This window comes from Anoplopoma fimbria, chromosome 2 (assembly GCF_027596085.1).
Source record: "Anoplopoma fimbria isolate UVic2021 breed Golden Eagle Sablefish chromosome 2, Afim_UVic_2022, whole genome shotgun sequence".
NCBI lineage: Eukaryota > Metazoa > Chordata > Actinopteri > Perciformes > Anoplopomatidae > Anoplopoma > Anoplopoma fimbria.
This window is the reverse complement of record NC_072450.1, coordinates 7,949,342-7,970,767: the sequence shown is the minus strand read 5'-3', so window position 1 is coordinate 7,970,767 and position 21,426 is coordinate 7,949,342. Positions and strand designations below refer to the sequence as shown.

Sequence of the window (21,426 nt, the reverse complement as noted above, 5' to 3'; positions counted from 1 at the left end):
CATCAGAATTAATGGGCCATAACGGGTAACTTTGTGACATGCAAAATCTGGAAAAAGAAATACCTTCTGCGATTTAAGTGAAAGCAGACTGTTCACTGCTCTTTTCTACCACCTAGTAAGCTGTCAAAAGATGTGACAGAAACTTAAGTACTCAATTGTGAAAACGGATTCGCTTTGATGAGGTCCAGCAGCAGCTTTAACTTTAACTTTTTACCCTCTTAGTACATGTCAGGTTACACTTCTATTAACTGCTTGCTGAGCTTCCTTACCAATCTTATTATTTCCCCTGTTGTTACAGTGAATAAAGACCTATCAAGCTTAACAGGAACAGTGTTGTTCCTTAATTTCATTGTCTCTCTCTCAATTTTCTAGTGATGTGGTGGTTCATTTTTATACTGTGATCCGTAGACTTAAGCTTTTATCTTTATCTTTTTAATCTGTTTTTGCTTCTGAAGCAGTTTGACATCCTGATATATCCTTCAAACACATATTCTAGACCTATACCTTTTGTCAGATTCCTTTCTGAAATCACCTTTTCGTTTTTCCCAAAAATGTGATAATATTTATTCAGTGAGTGCAGTTAGTGACAGTGTGATGGTGTAGAAGTGGTGGGCGGGGCTTAGCAAAGGGTCCATTGCAATTTCAAGATATTAGGTACTGATATGGTGCAGGTTTTGTTGTAATTTCTTTAAAGGCCTTGTCAGCTCCCTCACCTCTGAAATGTAAATCACAGATTTAACATCTGTCTTGCAACAACTGGCCTACGTTATATGTCAGAGTGGAGCCTGTCAAAAAGTTATTTTGGCAGGAGAACCTTGGTCATGTAGCTGGTCACTATGATACTACACTACTTAACCAAAAGCCCTCTGAGTCTCCAGATGTCTGACGGAAGAATGTCAAATGTGACAGACAGCTCAGCTGCTCTGCAACACGTATTAGATAAATATTTGTTTTATTTATAAAGGAAGTCTGTGTTTAGACTGGGACAGGGGGACAAACAGACACGAGGTAGAGTAGGTATTCATTTAATGATGAGTTAGGAAGAACTTGCAGCTGTTTGTTTCCAGATGTTGAGGTCTAATCAGTGTTAATGTAAATATTTATTTCAGTACAAACATCCATGAAGCTGTTGAGATACTACCACGAGGCACTGAAAACTAGATGTTCTGTATAGATTATACCAATGCTATAGAAATAGGTAATGTCCCGTCATTAATGCCATCTCCTCATGAAAATTGTCTTTTTCTTTTTCAAGGCCTCCATGACTGCTTCAATATCGACACAAAGAACCCGAGGATCATCAAAGGCCCTAAACAAGCCCAGTTTGGATACACTGTTCAGCAACACGTGGCTGCAGGAGGAGAAAAATGGTAAGAGGCCGATATGATTCATACACTTCTGCAATGCAAACTATTAAACCTGGTTAATGTTTTTGAAGCTGTAAAGAATGGGCAATTTGACAAAAGTTGTGTTCTTTAAATCAAATAATGTCAGCAAATGGACAGTTTCTGTATTGACATTATTATGTATTCTGACACCAAAGTGATCACTTAAATTACAGTTTCAAACTGTCAATCATCTTTTATTACATACATTTTTATTATTATAATGCATATTATTAGCTTCTATAAAACAGCCAGAATGTATTTGTTTGTGATATATGGCTATGATTAAGAGATCAAGTACATTATGATTGTAAAACACAAAAGACAAGCCGTTAGTGCTAACAGACTGTCTGACTTGGCAGTGACACATTTTTCCCCAGAAAGATAGTGATCTACTGTTCCCCTACTGTGGTGTGTGCAAAGTTTCCTCCCATTAATTTGTACTTGCAAAACAAACTGTAGTTCTGAGCTGGATACCTCTCATTCATCATGTTACCTCATAGCCAAAACCGACTCCTGATGCACACTATTATTAGGCCAACTGGCTCCGTGTGGTGGCCAAAATTAGTCCCTGGCTTTCCCATAATCTCTAGTAGCAAAGTGCTAGTAACATGCCAAATTCCAGCTGTGCTTCTGTGTTAGTGTGTATAAATCATTAGTTTTGTTTGTATATACATTTGTATATGTCTGTTTTTTTCTATCTGACTTTATTAGCTTCCAGACTGCCTTTCCCAGAAAAATTATAGTGTTGGTTGTTTGTTTAAATGGTTAAAACAACCTTTTGTTTACAACTTCCGGACAAGTAAATAATGAGTCATTCCTAAGTAGTTTCATTAGTTAGGGTGGATGCTTAGGTGTACAAGGCATGTGATAACGACGATGGTTTGCATCTTGTCTTCTTCCAACAATCAACCTTGTTTTAACCATGAAAGTAAAATTAAAAATAACCAGAAGTTTCCCTAACCCCCTAGCACAGTCTCAGTTACAACAGTATCAGCTAGAAAAAGCACTACATGACTGCATAAAGTGAACTAGGTAGTAGTTCATTCATTCACTTGAATAGGAACGACGTGGGAGAGATGGCTCTAGAGCAAATAAACACAGGGCTGTTTGGCAAAAAAGTCAAACATTGCTCAACTTTCGCAGCAATGCCATGTAGATTTATTTGAAAAAAAAGACTTGCAATGGCCAATTAAAGACACACAAACTAACTTGCTGGTACATTGTAAAGTGAATGTGTTATAATTATTTACGGACCGTATGAAACATAAAATGATTGCTGCCATGCTAACTTTCCAGAGCACTAAAATCCTTTGTCAGGAAACTGAAGTGCATTGTTTTGGCATCAGAATCATAGTCACAATTATGGATCTGGACTCAAACTGGACTTTTTGGATCATATTTACATTGTCTTACAACTACCTTTTTTAATATTTACCTTCAAACGAACATCAACTTGATGCAAACTCTACTGAGTAAACTGTGTGTCCAGCTAGTGGTTATCAACGATCTAATGGGAAACTGTGAACCTTAACCATAAGGGTGAGAGAAAACACGTTGTAAAAGCGTTGTAATCTAGTTATTGTTACAACAACATTGTGGTAGAACTTTGGCTACAGTTTATCTGTCATGGTTTATCTCAAAGAACAGCTCAATGTTATAATTCTAATCTGTACACTAACAACTGCTCTACTAACACAATGGGACCAGTGTACAGCATACACAGTAAACACCATACTGGGTTTACTGTCCCGTGCTGATCGCTTTAGATGGCGTTTTATCCATCACCCTTGTGTGTGTGTGTGTGTGTGTGTGTGTGTGTGTGTGTGTGTGTGTGTGTGTGTGTGTGTGTGTGTGTGTGTGTGTGTGTGTGTGTGTGTGTGTGTGTGTGTAAGAAAGAAAGAGAGTATTGTATTCATATAAAGAAGCCCCAAATTATTGCACTTGGCAATGAAATCACTATATTCTACTGCTTTATCTAATGTCTGTTAATAACATCCAAGTAAAAAATAGTTAAAGCTGATTGAGAGCAATCCAATTTTTAGTAAGTTGGGCCATTTAAGACAGTTAAGGGGTTAAGATTTAATTGCAGGTGTGTTTTTACATCTCACTTCCCAGAGCTTGTGGTTTTTCCGAAAATCCAGTTTGTAATAATGCAAATGAAATGGCTGATTCAGCTTTTTACCTCAATGAGTGATAGATAGTCACTTAGTAGACAACTATTTAAATGAAAAAAACTTTAAGATTATTACTCGTATCGCATTCATACTTCATGGCAAGTATGTCTGGTGTCTTTTTAAGTGTCAACAAATCTTGTGAAAAGACCAAAAAAAACAATGAATTGATCCTACTACGGATGTCCTTTTAGACATCCTGATGTGGCTTATTATTTTGTATTGAGCCAAAAGACTCCATGAAATATCCAATAAACAATAAAAAATTCATCATTCCGTCTCACTGTTTCACTGGGTGACATGTCCCTTCATTGTAATGAACATGGGCACTGAGTTGATCCAAGAAACACCGTCCTGCTTCTATAAATACTAACTAACACACCAAATATTTTTATATATATTAACCTACAGCTAAAATAGTCCCTAACAAATGCATAATTTACTCGTGATTGAGTAATTTCTCACAAACTACAGAGCCTTTAAAAAAGCGTATAATCATATCCTGTTTTAAAAAATGTTCATCTTCAGTAGGAACCACACACATAGTTGGTTCTGGTCTTTTCATTCTATGTGCAATGATATAAATGCTGAATAGCACTAGCCTTATTCTTTTAGGTCCAGGTGAGTGTCTCCAAACCTTTCCGTTCTCAGTGTTCAGGCAAAGACAGTCACAAACTTGGAGAGTGAAGTGACAAACTATCAGGAGCTGCCAGCTCACAGATGTCAAAGTCTTCCTTTGCACATGTCAATGACCGAGTGGATTACACCGTTAAATCTGAGTTCTTTACCATTCGGAGCAACCGTGAGAGCCAACCATGACTACCAGAACTAAGAAAGGTCTGATGAGGCTGATGTGTGTGGAATAAAGGTCACCAGGGACACTGCTTGAACTGAGGTAAATGTCTGAGAACGAGCAGAGAACACTTGCAGTGGAAGAATAGTGCAGACCAGACTGTGAAAACAGTGTCTAGCCAAAAGGAGCTACAGGGATTGGGGGTTTTGGCTTCTTTATGAAATGCTCATACATCTGGTATGAAAGTATCTTTATTCATGAGCAATAATGTGGTGGAAAGTCTTCTAATTAATGCAAGAAAAGAAAACATTTTGGTAAATGTCTCTTATTTTTATATAAAAATGTTTTAAAGAGTTGTCATGGCTATTTATTATACCGGCAATTGAACCTACTGTGACCCAACTTTTAAATTACTTTCCTTTCTCTCCGTCATACAACGTGCTCATCCAGCAGAGTTTAGTTTCAAAAATATTGTTTAGTCGGTGCAGCAGTGTGCGTAGGTGTGTGTATATGTGAACACACAGCTGCATGCACAAACTCAAGCTGTCAGGGTATTTGTGTTTGTGTCTGTGGGAGTGAGTGTGCGATGCATAGTCTGACAGTGCTCAGCTGGACTCAGGAATGTTGCAGGATCTGACAGAGATGTGAAAACACTGTGCTATTGAGTGTTAAAAGGATCATTAAAAGGATTAAGAAATAGTGTTGTCTTAATTTGTTTCATCGACATCCACACATCTAAACCAAAGATGCTGCTGAAGATAGTTTTATATACTGTATCACTAGTGGGAAGTTGCCCAAATGATGATAGCATCCACTCTTTATCAGACAGTTGTAGATGAAGTATTCAGATGAACATAAAAATGCTCTATCACATTGAAGTACTGCTTTCAAAGGGTACATAAGTACATGTACATCAGCAATAGTATAGTATAGTATTCGTTTTGCAGAATGCCTTTGTTACGGTGAGTGTTATAAATTATATATTTGTACATTCGGATCTTACTTTTCATTGCTTTATATACTGTTTGTTAGATTTAATTATACTGCATGTTTATACTTAATTCATATATTTGTAAATCATATTTTCAATTCACTCTAAAATGAATTAGAAGTATAAAAGGATTATACAATGGCAATACTCAGACTTTTGCTTGAATACAGTACTTTTATTCAGTTGTTCTCCATCACTGGTTCCAGATCAGCGTCATGCCGCTGCTGTGATGACTTTGGCTCCACATGTCACCCATTTTCATGTGTGTCAACTAAGAGGTTCGAGAGGGATTTGTGTTTGTTTTCCCCAAGATGAATGTGTGGATGAGTCAATGATCTACGCTGATTATGACACAATCTTCTGTTTTTGATTTCAAGCAATAAAAATAGTTATTTGAAGTGCCAGACAGCAGCTCTTTGGTGGAACATGTGCTTAACAAGTGTCAGAACTTCAGGGGGTTTTCCTGCTCATTGTCTGGTTTTGTGTGTCCTGATCTTTGTAGTCACTGTATTTACGACTTCACACTTAGATAAGTCAATTCGGAAAATGTTTTTGAGTGATACACTTATAAGGAATTGGAATGGACAGTCTACACTATCCATGGACATTCATTACTTTCCCCTCAAGTAGTTTCACCTCAGCTGAGCTTTCGAGAGAATTTAAATTGTTGCAATCACGGATGTTGCCTGTGAGCATCTGTGCTAGACTGCAGCGCTGTCAACTTTTCCAGTCTGATTTCTGAAAACCCTCAGTTCTGTGTTTGGATAGGGACAGGATCACAGCTGGAGGGTGACTGTTAAAAAAAAAAGCTTTTTTAAGATCCAAACCTGAAGTAAGAGAGGAATCCAGATAATTTAAAAGGCTTTATCTGAGGACCTAATTAATGAAGTACTGTTTGTTAATTCCAGTGTTCTTTGAATCATTATTTAAAAGAGATTCTGTGTTTCAGAGATACAAAATAACTATGTGTAGAAGAAAACAATTTTTCCACTTATCCAAGCATGTGGTGTTTAAGTGAGCAGGGAAAAAATGACTATTTTCACAATATTTGTCTTCAGATACATCGAGACTTTGCGACATCTTTGTCAGGTCTGTTGACAGTTTCTGTCCATGAGTGCTCATAGAGCTACCAAGTTGATCAAAGGTCAAAATGTCAAGAATGTGTCTTTTCCTCATGTGTCTACTGAGCATTATGGGTCTCTAAACACTCTGCCAGAGCGGACACTCCTTTGGGGAGCTGAGAAGAGGCCACTTCACCTCCAATTGGCGAAAAGCTTGGGTGTTTAAACCTGATGGGGCACACAAACCTGCATTCTTTCTTCATACACCACAGAAGCCTCCCCCTTTCTATTCCCCACTGTTTATTTTTCTACAGTTGTAGCAGGTCTCATCATTGGAGACCTGACCTTTACTCTTTAGCTCAGTTACCAGTCGCACACCACAAAGAACAACAGGGAGTCTGTGAAATCTTTCAGCTCTGGCCTTAAATAGTGTTCCTTTTATTTAGCTTGTTTGTAAAGCTGCAAAGAAAAGTGTCTTTACACCTCCTGAGCTCGGTAGGAAAATAGAATTCAATCTATTGATTTTAAGTTTAGACAAAAAACTCATCATCGTCATGTCATTGTAAAGCCCACGTTGGACGATAGATACCTATCACATTGAATATAGTGAAAATAGGACTCTACTCTTTGAGGTTGAATCAGGCACAACAATTATTTGAGCTAAATGATCAAAATGACAAAGACTTTAAGCAGATAATGTTTACCACATTCACTGTCTTAGCTAAGCGTGTTAGCATGCAAACATTGGCTAATTAGCATTAAACACAGGTTATATATGAGCTTAATGGGAATGTCATTAGTTTTGCAGGTATTTAGTCAATAACTAAAGTATTGGACAAATATAAATTGTTGCGTCAATTAAAGTTAAGCAATCATCAAGGTTTTAACAGTTCATCCTGAGGGGAAACATGATTGTCAAAAAGTGTGGCAATCCATGTAGATGTTGAGATATATGTTTTTGAGCATTTATAGCCTTTATTATGGGCAGAAGAGATAATCTTCTCTGAATCTCTAAGATGCATGGGCATCCTGGAGATGTTGAGTTTACTGGATAAGATTTTGAGATATTTAATTCTTGAAGAAAGTGATGGACTGACTGACCAACATTAGCTGGTAGCGTGGCTTAAAATACATCTCACAATGAGACATAGATTACTCATTGTTTGAGCTGAGAAACACCAACATGCTTTGTGGGACTAAAGCAACAAGCATGTGCGTCCTCATGAGTCACCCTGTCACTGTCTGGTCAATGCCCTCGCTGAAGTAGAAATGCTTAATGCATGTCTTTGGAAAATGATAACTGTTCATCAGAATTATGAGGCAGCATTAACAAAAGAACCAATATTCTATTAATGCAGACAAAGGGAATGTGATGAGCAAGCTCAAGTCGTGACATTGGAGTAGCATGCTCATGTTTGGGTCAGGGATGTGGTTTCACAGCGTATACATCTCTTCCCCTTCAAATATAAAAAACATTACAACATTAATGACAGCCTGTGCTTGGGGATTGGCGCTTTCTCAAAACCACCAAAATCCTGTATCCCCCGGTAACCATGGTAGAAAACGTCCACGCATTCGTTTTGGGTCAAGTTATTTCTCTCAGTGTCATTACCATTCCAGCAGCGATGATGCACCGTGGCTAGCATTCGACCCTAATGAGCTCTGGAACATGATTGTTTGAACAGCTTCTGGTGAAACTCAGGAGGTCCCGAGGCGGGCGTCCAAGTCAAAGCCAACAATGGTCCCTTTTCATCAAGGTAGCTGTATCCTGACCTGAACTCGTGCTGCAGCGTCTCCTCTTGCCAATGGACGGCCATAACTGAAGTCATAATCATGATATTAATAGCTATGAAAATATGAGCACTGTTGGAGCCACTGTGGTGAAAATGACTTCCAGAGTCTGTGAGACTTTAAAAAGTTGGCTTCAGGTGCAATAACACTGAAGCTTACTTCCACACGAGTCGCTCTTTGATGTGAGCTGTTGGATTGTTTGAACATTTCCTCTTGTCCTCATTGCTGTTTAAAATGTCAAATCAATTCTGTATATATTCCCTTGATATACCACACATCACTTGTACAGCTGCCCTAAAAGAAAATAAACAAATAAAGATAGCATGCCAAATTACATAAAAAAATAAATTCAAGACTGAAATTTGGTTCTTGACCCTGAAAACAGTAGTTTATCAAACAATCACACCACAAGGTGTGACTTCTGCTCTTATCTGTTGTTGTTCTGACCTTATCAGGTGAATGGTGGTTGCAATGATGAACCCAATCCTTTGAATCTTAAGGAATGTGTGCTGCAACAAATTCATGAATAATACCAAAAGGAAATGTTACAGGATCATCAACAAAGTGTATAATTATTACATTACAATCCCTAGGGCACCTTCCTCTGAAATCATGAACGTCATGTTTTGTCCTACCAACCTAATGCGATTATATAAGGAGAGTTTCTGAATACACAGATTTTTGTTACCAATTTGTTTTCTTTGGAATTTAGCGTGAGCTTGGGGATCATAAACCTGACCGAGAAATCCTTAAATTCAATATCTGTCATTCTTAAATTGTTAGACTTTGACCTAGAAATCAATGCAGGAGGTTGTCCACGGTCTGCTTTTTCTATAAAGTGGTGTCGAGTGTCTTTCCTTTGGAGCACCACTGAACTGGGAATCGCTCCTTTGTCCCTTTGCCCCCTGCTTTCCCTGGGATTTTCACTTGGACTGCACAGTTGTTTGAATTCCTAGTTGACCAATTATATTTATTGAAGCTTTTCCCGGAATGTGATTAGTATACAACTTGCCATGGAATGCTTGAATCAGTCAAGTTTAGGAAATAAAAAAAGGGAAGTAGCTGCATAAATTCTTATGTCCAACATACAGCTGGAGGTAATCTACTGTGTTATTGCTGTTCTCCGTATTACTGTAAATGCTGCCATTGTTGCAACGTGTTTAATATTGTCTGTGGTTTGTGATGTATGTATTCCCCATGGAGAGATAGAGCTTCGGGCTGACTTGCGGTGTCATGTTACTCTATGTGTTAAAATACGTTAAAACCTGAGGCATTGAAACATCGAGCCTTGTGATAGTGTTGAAATGTAAAACTAGAGAAGCATTTAACCTAAAGGTATCGCATGATAAACAGACACATAACATGGCATAGTGGGAAACCCTGCGGGACTTATATGGAGATCATCAATATTAAATAAAACGTTTCTGTGAACACTGTGAGTTCTTATCTCTGACATACATGTGATTTATGGCTCCCTTCAAGGCTTTTATGCACTCCATCAGTCCTGAACTAAACATTCCAGATGACCCTATGTTCTTCATCACATAAAGTCATCTAAACCCTTTTAGTGACATTTATAAGACCACACTGACCCCACACAGGAAACCCACTGGGAAGTCAAGTGCTGGACAGACTCCTCACTAACACTACGTCATGTGGAAAAAAATGTCCAGCAATCCCACCTCACTGCTTTCTGAGGAAATCTTAATCCTATGATGGTCTATGACGACTGATTTAACTTTAAGCTCTCATGAAATTGAATAGTGCTTTCCTGACAGTCCTCAATGAAAGCATCATTGAATGGAATGATGAAAAATAAATAATTGCAAAACTACTGTAAAGGGATACTTGATCAAAGCCCTAAAGGTAGCACCTACAAATAATCTTCATATAGAACTATCACCTTACTTTTCCTGGACCATGACATTTACATTTTTGTTCTTTAGTTAGAATCAACTCAACTGAAATTTCTAAATAGAATGAACATCAGGGAAACAACTAATAAAACAAAAGGATTAATACTTAAAAACTAAGGTTTTAACATAACTTTTAGTTAAACGTTTAGTTATTGCTGATTTTAGTGCTAAACATCAGCATTTTAGCCCTGTAATTGTGAGCTTGGTAGCATTGAGCTAACAACGCTAGGTGCTAGGTTCAGCCATTGACACACTGGCAGTAAAAATGGTGTAGATATGTTCTATTCAATATACGTGACAAGATATGCGTGCTTCCTTATATTTGGCTAATACAAAATCCTTTTCATGCGGTAGTTCAAAGGAGATATGGTCTAACCTTGAGGATCTGACTGGCAGCAGATGATTGGTTTTACTGGGTGAGACCGTGTGGAACTGTTTAGGACATGATTAAACATGCTTAGTTAACCTCCTGGGATAAATTAACATTTAAAATCTTCTAGGTCAGCACATGTGTTTTGTGTGACATATTCTCTCAGAGGATTAGATTCTAGACAAAGACTTACTCTTGGACAGAACGAAAGCACACTTTAATATAAATATATATATTCAGTGACCCTAACTGTGGGATTTTGTTTCTTTGCAGGTTATTAGTGGGTGCTCCGTATGAAATGAACGGCCCTTACCAGACAGGGGATATTTATAAATGTTCACTGGGCCGACGAACCAATGGCAACAGTTGTTCCAAGCTCAACTTAGGTATAGTATCACAAAACCGCACTCAATTTTTCACCAGAGAATCACAAGATACTTTACACGCAGCAAAAGTCATGACTGCAAATCATCTGGATAAATGTGTATGCATGTATATGTGGTTATATGTCTGCACGCTTTTCTGCATGTTTCTCAGTACACATCATGGTGGCATGTGTGAGACAGCAGTGTGGGTACCATACCAATCATTCCACATTTTACAATGTTTTTTAATTGTTTATGGACATTTCCACATGTGTGTTATACCACTCCTCTCACCGCACACTTCTTCATACCAGTTGCACATGTGTTGTGCTGGTTAGGAAGGCACAAGTAAACGTTTAGGTCTGAGGATGTAGACGATGCTTTGGCTGCCCAGACAGCAATAACAAACCCCCAAAGTCCCAGATGGCGGAACTTCTGTTTGGTCTCTGAAGGATAGTGCATGTATTTATGTATATATATATATATATATGTATATGATCTGTGCATCCAAGATCCTCTCAGTGAGATTTATTTTCCCTCAAGGAAGGATATCTCTGACCAACGTATCCGAGCGAAAGGACAAGATGAGGCTGGGAATGACGCTCACAACGAACCCTAAAGACAACAGCTTTGTGGTTAGTTTGAAACTGATTGGATTTATCTTTTATAACATAAAGTGATGGTCTGTTGCTGCAGAACCTTTTGAGTAAGTAAGTAAGCACACATTTAATAAAATAGCAATCGTCAAAATGGAAAAAAGAATCCCACAAGATTGTCTTTTGATTACACGGTTGCATACTGCAGCTCTCCCTACGGAAGGTCTCTGAGAGCATGACTTCTGACTCATGACACGTTCTGTAATATGCTGAGGTCGATAATGTTGCTTGTATGAATGCTTTCTTTTATTTTTCAGGCCTGTGGGCCGCTATGGTCCTATGAGTGCGGCAGCTCTTACTACAGCACTGGCATATGCTCCAGAGTCAACGCAAGCTTCAAGTTCTCCAGGACGATTGCGCCTGCCTTTCAGAGTAAGCCGAAAAGTATTTTTTACTGTTTGACAAACAGACACAGACAGTTATTAGTCACAGAAGGGGTTTTTTTCCCCTTATTTATGTGTTCTCCATGTGTGCTCTCATGATTGAGTCTCATCCTTAAATGCGTTTCAGGATGTGAGACCTATATGGACATAGTGATCGTTCTGGATGGCTCAAACTCCATCTACCCCTGGTATGAAGTGCAGGCTTTTCTCATCCACATACTTCAGAAGTTCTATATTGGACCAGGTCAAATACAGGTGTGTAAGAGAAGAAGGAATACTAAAAGAAGATAAGATATATATTGGTAATGTTCATGTTGGATAAATTCAAATAGAGGACTTCATTTATACAAAAGTATTTTTCTTTATCTTTGCTAATTCTCTCTCAGGTTTATTGGGCCTATGATACGTTCATTAAAGTTTATTTTTTGTATGCTACTATAACAGAAGAAAATTAAATTAAATCGCTTTGATAACTGCAAGAATAGAGAGCACTTATTAATTATGATAGATTTTCATTGTGTCTCTTTGGACAGGTTGGAGTTGTTCAGTATGGTGAGAAAGTGGTCCATGAATTCAAACTCAGCGACTACAAATCTGTTGAGGAAGTGGTTAAAAGAGCGCGCAGCATCGACCAACGAGGTGGAGAGGAGACCAACACGGCTCTGGGCATCAACGTAGCACGGTACCATATCTACCTTTTTGTGCAACTGAACAACAATACTTCACTTCATTCTGTGATTCGTTTTACTGAACATATCAAACATGTTCTCACAGCTCACAAGCTTTCAAACAAGGAGGTCGACGCGGTGCCAAAAAGGTGATGATTGTGATAACTGACGGAGAGTCGCATGACAGTCCTGATCTCCAGCAAGCCATCGAGGACAGTGAGAAGGATGGCATCACCCGTTATGCCATCGCTGTGAGTCTGTTAGACCTATTATTAACCTGCATTAGATGGCTTACACTTTATGAGTTTTAACTTTGTTTCTGAAGGCTAATACATTTTCAGTGCTGCATTAAAACACTATAAACATTAATGAGCTCATTGAGTTCAGTGAATAATGAAAGCCAGAAACACTTGAGCACCTTCAAATACTGTATAACCGCAGTGGAAGTGCAATTAAAGCTGTAAATGAACTCTTCCAAACTACATGCTTCTTTGGTTTGAGCTGTTGCTGGTGCAGCCAATTGCACACTTGATTCCATCCACTGAAGTAATTTTGTTTAAAACCAACTGTCTTTGGTGACAGCAATAGCAGCAGTATAGAAAACCTAAATCCTCTGAAGCCTTCCGAGGAGCAGTATTGTTAACCTGTTATAGGGCTATTAAAATGTGACAGATTAATTCAGCTGGATGACATTCAAGTTATCCATACATGTACTAAAAGAAAGTTCTTATCTTCACAGGTCCTTGGCTACTACAACCGTCGTGGAATCAACCCTGAGGCCTTCCTCAATGAGATCAAGTACATCGCCAGCGACCCAGATGACAAACACTTCTTCAACGTGACAGATGAGTCGGCGCTGAAGGACATTGTGGACGCACTGGGAGAACGCATCTTCAGTTTGGAAGGTTTTGCCAAAAATTTATTAAAGCTACATTACATTCACTTGAGAGACATTTTTGTCCAAAGCTTATCATAATAAGCGCATTCCTCCTATAAAACTAAAAGTGTGTTCCGGGCTACAGTGCAACTTCTTAGGACTATGCAAAATACAAAACACAAAGACTCAATGTTTAGTGATTTTAGTATTTTATCTTTAACCAAAGGACGCATTGTTCCTCTGTGGAACAATATAAATTAACATAAAGTATCTTAAATAATCCTTAGATAAAGTTAGAGACTGATGATGGTCAAGCAAGCAATTTGAAGATAAATTCACCTCCATCTTCAACCTTGGGCTGTTGGAAATTGAGATTATGATTTTTAAAAAGGAAAACATTTTCTGTTATTTAATAAACAATTAATGAGAGGATTGGGGATTAAGAGATTATTCAGGCATGAACATTATCATTTATTGCATTGGTAATGCTCAAAGAAAAGCCTTTTAAAATTAGTAAATGAAAGATCTCTTCTATTTGTAATGTCCATATTGAAACTCCAAAGCCTTAGCTCTTCTAAGGTTCTGATTGTGGTTTGCAGCTTAAATTTCTTCAGAACTGTAAAAGACTGACTTGTTTACACAGGAACCAGTAAGAATGGGACAGCGTTTGGCCTCCAGATGTCTCAGGCTGGATTTTCCGCTCACAACGTCGAGGTGAGTCTGACTTCTGCTACCACGTCACCTCATATCATCTGTCAACTTGTAGAACGGCACACATTGTCTCAATTTCTGGCGCTTCATAACTCCTCCCCACAACCTGCCATTTATCACTTTCCAGTCCCCCCCTGAGGGGCCTGTTGTGTGGCCCCAGAGGTTTAGTTCATGCTGATTTAGGAGCCCCAGACAGAAAAGACAGGCCTTTTTCCACTTCAACCGTGCAGTGATGGGTAATAAGACACCACTTGTTCCCAAGGGAAACATACTGGTGAGAAGCTGAGGCAAAGATTGAGACAGTTCTGCTGCGGAATGGGTTGTTTTTCCACTGAGGTTTTTAATTGTATCTGAAAGCAGATAGTCGCAGGTGTGCTGGCTTTGAGGGTGACGCAGCTGGAGGAGGACGGAGATAAGACACAACTCCTCTCCTGTACCAGCTGTTCAAACCAAACCATTGATTTCCATTCCTCTCTTTCTGGCTTCGTCCAGACATTTGCTGATGCAACCACTTTGATTTTCCAGTTTCCCATCACAGTGGGATTAGTCAAGGGACAAATAAATATATCCCATTTAGGATACAAAAATAAATATAGAGCAGAATTTGCAGCTGGGTGGCAGGAATTGCTGGAAATTCAGTCCACAAGGCCGGATTCCAGAGATGCTCGACAGCACCAACCTGAGTGTTGAGAGTAAGATAACTTATTGGAAAGAATGTCGGGGCTGTAAAGTAGAAAACCAGTCCTAAAAAGCCCAGATGGTTTTGCTGAATGTGACTTTTGCCAACTCTGAAGGCTGCTTACGTCACATTCTATCCATATAGACTTCTCATGCATCAGCATACATTGCAGTTTCTCTGTCTGCTGTTTGTTTCGTTAACTGTCACAAAACAAAATAATCTCAAGGCTCCGTGATTATTTGGTAAACAGGTTCTGTATCTCACACAATACAGAATATACTGTACATCACATGTTTGATGAGCTGGTATATTGTGTATATATCCTCTATACACTTCTGTGTGTTTATGTACAACCACAAATCTGGCCACCTTACGATGCAACCAAGACTTGACATCTGAACCACAGCGAGCTCATGGCTTTACATCCAGATGAGGCTGAAATAGGTCACTGGTTTATTGGGTTGAACTGTTTTGGGGTTTCATTCATTTGCCATGGAGACCATTTTGACCAAAACAGACAACCACATTGGCGTAAAGCTGCTGTCAGAGAGTGACGTAGTGCGAGCGTTTCCATCTAGCAGGAAGGAATCGCAAACCTTCCAGCGAACGCTCAAATCCTGGAAAATGTGTTGTCGGCATATTGTGTACGGTAAAAAAAAAAACTGAGCTCATTAAGCAGAGCAACCCTATAATTACAGTGTCAGTGATACAATGTAGGGTGAACCATGGAAGATAGAAAATCCCTCCTCGCATCTGCAGTTAATAACACATAGATCAAGATTTAGACGTGATTTGATAATGGACTTTAAAGCCGACTTACTTTCTTTGCACACTGTGGTTTGTGATGGTGTGAAAATGTTCCATTGTAGCTTTTGCTACTGGTGATGAAGTAGCTGAAATGAATTCACTTCCAGCAGAAGTTTTTTAACATCCTGGAGAGAAGAAGTCTTAAATACAGATATGAATGAGAAGAAGTTTTCATTCACTTATTGCTATGTGGCAAAACATTTTACAGCTATGTTCCAATTTTAGCAATAAGAGGAGATACGGGGTTTGATCCTCGGAAAATTCCGTTTTAAGTTTTACTTAATGTTAATTGAATATATTTGGGTTTGGGACTGAAAAAAATAAGACATCACCTTGGATTTTAAGAAACTGGGATGGAAATTTTTCAATATTATTTTTCTGACATTTTGTAGACCAAAGGATTAATAGATAAATCTAGAAACTAATCTTCTGATTAATCGATAATGAAAATAATCGTTTGTTGCAGCCCTACAACTAGAAATTGTAAAAGTTTGGGGTGATATGTCTGTGTTATTGTGTTATCTTTCATCACCAACCATGCACAAGACATTTACCCGGTTACATTTGAGTATGGTTGTGATTGCGATTGACGATGATAGACAAACCCAAATAATATAACGTGTTTTAGTTGGGAGAGATTGATATTGTATCTCAAATTGGAAAATAGGATTCACAATGTTAAATACGACTCGGCAAAAAAGCAAAAAAGCAAAGCTGTACACTTATTGCGAAACTAAATATGATTTTGTTTTATGTTCTTCATAATCCTAAGTAAAGAAAGTTTGGTAAACTGCTCTTCATATTAAAATGGGCCAGTACACTGCTATAGAAGAAGAGAGTCTCATTTTTAGTTCATTCTTTCACTTTGAGACAATTGGTTTCTTTACAGCTCAAAATGTTGTAGCAATATCTGCATCTGAAAGCGATCGGATGCACTGCAGTAAAAAGAAAGGGCGATACATTCAATTAAGTTCATTCTCTTAAAGTGTCCACATGTGCAGTAAGAACCTCCCTAGTGTTTATCATTGTAACCAAGATTACGTCTCACCACACGGTCATTAATCTGACTGAAACTAAGGTGAGCCAAACACACAAGGTTTGCTCAAAACTGTGGTCACGCTTTGTTAAGTACCATGAGTGGATCATCAACATATACAGTAATTACCATATTGCGTGCATCTGCAGCACAGGCAGTACAACCACATCATCCTCTGGTACTCTGCTGTTTGTAGTATATAAATTAACTTTACCGCACCTCCCATACAGGACGGGATTCTGGTCGGTGCAGTCGGCGCTTACGATTGGAACGGAGCGGTGCTGAAGGAAACACGACAGGGGAAAGTGGTCCCTCCAAAGTCCTCCTACACTGAGGAGTTCCCTGAAGAGCTCAAAAACCACGGTGCCTACTTGGGTGAGTATCCCCCTAGAAATGATTTTAATGGAGCAGAAAAATCCTGACTGGATTGTGATTGATGTGACTATAATGTGAAAAGAAATGCAGAGAAAGTAGAATGTTGTAATTGTAATAATGAAGGGTACGCTTGAACACTGTTTATAACACCAGCCTCGTATTTCTACTGACATCTTCCTGTCCTGGTAGAAGACCTGTGGTTTAACATTAACGATATTAAGTGCAACCCATCTCTATTAAGTTTGCCCATTGCCCCAGTACTTCACATTAAATCCAACCCCATCTCACTCCACCACCACAGACCTCTGCTTTTAACATCAGCGGTTTGTCTCTGAGCTTATCCACCAGGCTGCCAATGGACCCATTCTAGACTCAATAGTAATATGAGGTGGAAGCATAATTTTGGACAGGCAGGGAGAAAGTTAGAGCTGGGAAAAAATGGGGCTAAGAAAATGTGAGATGAAGGTGGAAAAGTATACGGTGAGTAAGTGGAATTTTCAATGGGAAAAAGACGAAATAGAAGAAGAAATCTGAGAAACCTGAGAAACCAGAACATCCAGTTCTGCGTAACTGAATGCAGTTTACTGAGCTTCAGCTCCTCAAATTGCTAAGTTTTACTATTTTTCCTTGAGTCATGTGGATAACTGCTATGAAATTAAAGCTGAAGGTCAGGCCCAATCACTCTTGTTACAGTCAAACAGTGGAACAAAACATAGCTGGTAGGGTCTTTATTACAATTTGACCATGAAGCAATCATCTTACCTAATTTACAGATCCAGAGTCAATAAAATAAAAATGTAGTTTCTAACAGCACAAGTAATATATTATTCTTTGAACAGAGGCAGATTTAATATGTGTTTGTTTTACACAATCAGGTTATACGGTGACGTCCGTGGTGTCGGCCAGAAACGGTCGTCTCCTCGTAGCGGGAGCTCCACGATTTAACCACACCGGCAAAGTCATCATCTTCACTCTGAAGAACTCGGGCAACCTCACCATACTGCACGCCCTCAAAGGCCAGCAGGTACTGTAGCAACCAGCACCTCACCTACTTGATGTTAAAGTTTAGGACTACAGGACTCATGTCTGCTTTGAGAGAATGCCACAGTGCAACTAAGAATGTCATAAAACATTGTTATAAAACTTTGTTTGTACAACCATTAATAAAGAGCAGATCAGTTATTTATCTTTCTTCTTTATGAGTCTTTAAAACTCCTTTGTGGGTTTATGTATAATACATCAACCGGTTACAACTTATTCTTATGTCATATCATTTTTATAGGAAAATTAGTCATTGCTGTTTTAGTCTCTGTGTGCTCTCAGCCCATCAGCCCAAAGCATCTGCAGCAGAATCTATTCATTCAATTGGAATCGCTGCAATCAGTGTATTTGCTTGCGGGGTGAAGAAAATGTGTTTATTATTTTTTGTTTTGCATCAAGCTCAACTTCGGTGAACTTTTCTGAAATAAATAGCAAGCTGCCTTGTCAGTTCAGAGATCTGGAGAACCTTAAATAGAGGACGCTTTTGTTGCCTTTTAGCTGTGCTGCACCATACACTTTTATTTAACATAAAATCCAGAACCACAACTGGCAGTGCAGGACACTACTTCAGCCAGATTTGGAGGATAGATCTTCTCTTTCGTTCTGTTTTTGTCATTTTAGTACCCAGTATATTCTGTATATTGAAACTCTGAAACCTTTAGAATAATTCCAATTCATGAACATATAAAATAAGACAAAATGGATGGAAAAATGATCATGACATGCAGTATTTTTTGGAGGAAAAGGCCAACATATAATCAGATTTCATTCTAAATTTAACCTCAATAAAATGACTGTGCTCAACTACTACAGTCCAAATGACATAAACATGACATGGTGCATGTTGGCAAGATTACTATTATTTGATGTGGTCCTATAAATTATTATTGATGATGTTTCGTTTAAGCATCTGTTGGGATTTAATCCCACTATCCGAGTCAAATTCCGTTTAAAAATAACCATTGGTTCAAAGGGATGTGGCTCTGTGTGTTAATGACCGCTACACTCATAACTGGCAACCCTTTAAACGCTGCAGGCCTGAAGAAGTGATCCTACAGCAGTTTACATTGTACCCTGTCAGCAACAGCTCATCCAGAACAGCAGATGTTTTTTTTGCTGAAAACTTTCTTGATCACACAACTCTTGAAGGAAAGAGCTTTTTAATAGGCAGATGTTTCTAATCTGAAAACCAATAGATGGTGTTCCATCCACTCCAGTCACTGAGCCATTCTCCCTCCGGATATCCCTCACAGTCTGAGCATCTACAAAATCATTACGACTCCAACCATTTGCTTTGACACAACAAAGACCTCCATTTGCTTTCAATATTCAAGTTCATAAGCAGCTCCAGATCATCAGTAAATCAAAAAACAACATGTGGATCAACAAACAGTAGAGAATAATCCAATAATTTCAGAGAATACAATCACCTGTTGAATGAATGTTTTTAAGGGATTCAAACTGATGAACAATACATTACATTACATTACATTACATTACAGCCATTTAGCAGACGCTTTTATCCTAAGCGCAAGGAGGGCTGTCTCTGTCGAGTGACCCACCTTGAACCCGGACTGATGGGGGTCCAAAAGGTTGTTCTGGTGGAGGTAGGAAGACAGTTGTTTAAAGATCAAAGAATGACATACCATATACGTCTCTTTCAGATTGGCTCCTACTACGGCAGTGAGATTGCACCTCTGGACATCGATGGAGACGGCGTAACTGACAACCTTTTGGTGGCAGCACCTATGTTCTTCAGTGGAGGCTTGGAGAAGGGGAAGGTCTATATCTACAGAGTGACAGAGCTGGTGGGTATAAACACTGAAAAACTTGAACAAATGCAGAGACACATGCAGGGATTAATCAATTCCTGACACAAACAAAGAATTGGGTCAACACCTGCTCAAACTTCAGACTTTCCCAGTAATTTCTGCCTCACCAGAGGTGTCCGGTAACACTCGCCAAACCAGACTCTGCTACATACCAGCTCCACAGTTAACACACTGACATTCTGCAGGCAGACATTTGACACATGACCTTGTCCAGATCAAATGTGCAGATCAAATGCTGCCATGCTAGTGTGCAGACTTTAATAGATGTGCAAAATGAACTCAACAGGAAAGTATTCTGCCTCCTAAAGCCATTTCCAGCAAACCGTTTTGAAGGCGAGAACTTTCTTTAATAGAAGGAAATTTCCTGGTGCTCCAGGTCTGCCCTGCTCATTGGAATAATAAATGTCTTCAGCTGTTTTTGAATCCATTGCACAGGCATGGAAGAGGCATTTAAATATCTGGTATGGCCCAAACCACATCACAGGTGGCAGGCCAAGCTCCACAGTCAGAAACAAAACACAAACAGAGAGAACTCATTCTTTTAAAACATCTGTCAACATCAGGACAGGAATAATGATCATGATGGGGTTGATCCAGGTGGGTGCTGTAGATGCTGCGTGGTGATATTCGCCTGGAAAACTATTTAAGGGTTGGACACTCTGGTTCAAAAATGTGTCTGTGTGGTTACAGTGAATATTACACATCCAGAATGGGATTCTCCAGACTTGACTTCAAAAAATGCATTTTCATTGGCACTGAGCATATTTACCACTAATGGTTTTTTGCCATGCTAGAAGCGTGGCTTTATATGGCTATACTGGTCCAGACTGAAATATCTCAGAAAAGAAAAGATGCGTTTTTCATGTCTGCCTGCAGGAGAAGCACCTCAGTAGAATATGTGTGCATTACTGTAAAAATCTCTGCAATCATTTGATGGATTGCGATGAAATGTAGCGGCTATTATCAATATTTTACATCAACAATGGATCATCTTCTGAACCTGAAGCCTCACAGAGCAGCAAACGTGGCTTTAGACCCTTGCCTTGTTTAATCCAATTGTTTCTTCTCCATTTAAACATTTTTATGAGTAGGATGTTTTGACTTATCAGAAGGGTATGTGTGGTCCACAATAGCAGAATTATACTGAGCTGCCTTTCCACCGAACGATTTAGGATAATAATACCAAAGCTAAATTAAGTCACCTAAACTCTGACAGCTGTTCAAAAATAAAATTCCATTCCAATGTTAAACGTACTCCTGAGCCACTGCACACCGGTTGTGACCCTTCATGGCCTCCTCACAAACCATATGTTTCAAATTTGCTCAATATATTTTTCCCCATCCCTCCATCAACCTCCCTCTTTGTCACGCATGCACACATCAGGTAGCCGAGAAGTAGAAGCTACCTTCCTAAATCACCTCCCTTTCCATTTATTAAACAGAAATAACAAGTGATCTCATGTTTCGTCTGCGGCCCCTAATTCATATTATGAGCTGAGATGCCAAGTGGAGCAA

General features: G+C 38.9%; 1 protein-coding gene across 1 annotated transcript in view; it reads left to right on the top strand.

Moving 5' to 3' along the window:
* The window catches only part of LOC129103203 (integrin alpha-11-like), a 45,384-nt gene that overhangs the window by 7,205 nt on the left and 16,753 nt on the right, over positions 1–21,426 (top strand). Inside the window, 12 exon segments of the mRNA XM_054613544.1 lie at positions 1,256–1,370; positions 10,755–10,867; positions 11,390–11,481; positions 11,760–11,874; positions 12,013–12,140; positions 12,419–12,567; positions 12,660–12,804; positions 13,293–13,458; positions 14,074–14,144; positions 16,894–17,038; positions 17,914–18,062; positions 19,744–19,887. Of these exon segments, the coding sequence (XP_054469519.1) occupies positions 1,256–1,370; positions 10,755–10,867; positions 11,390–11,481; positions 11,760–11,874; positions 12,013–12,140; positions 12,419–12,567; positions 12,660–12,804; positions 13,293–13,458; positions 14,074–14,144; positions 16,894–17,038; positions 17,914–18,062; positions 19,744–19,887 (1,532 nt within the window).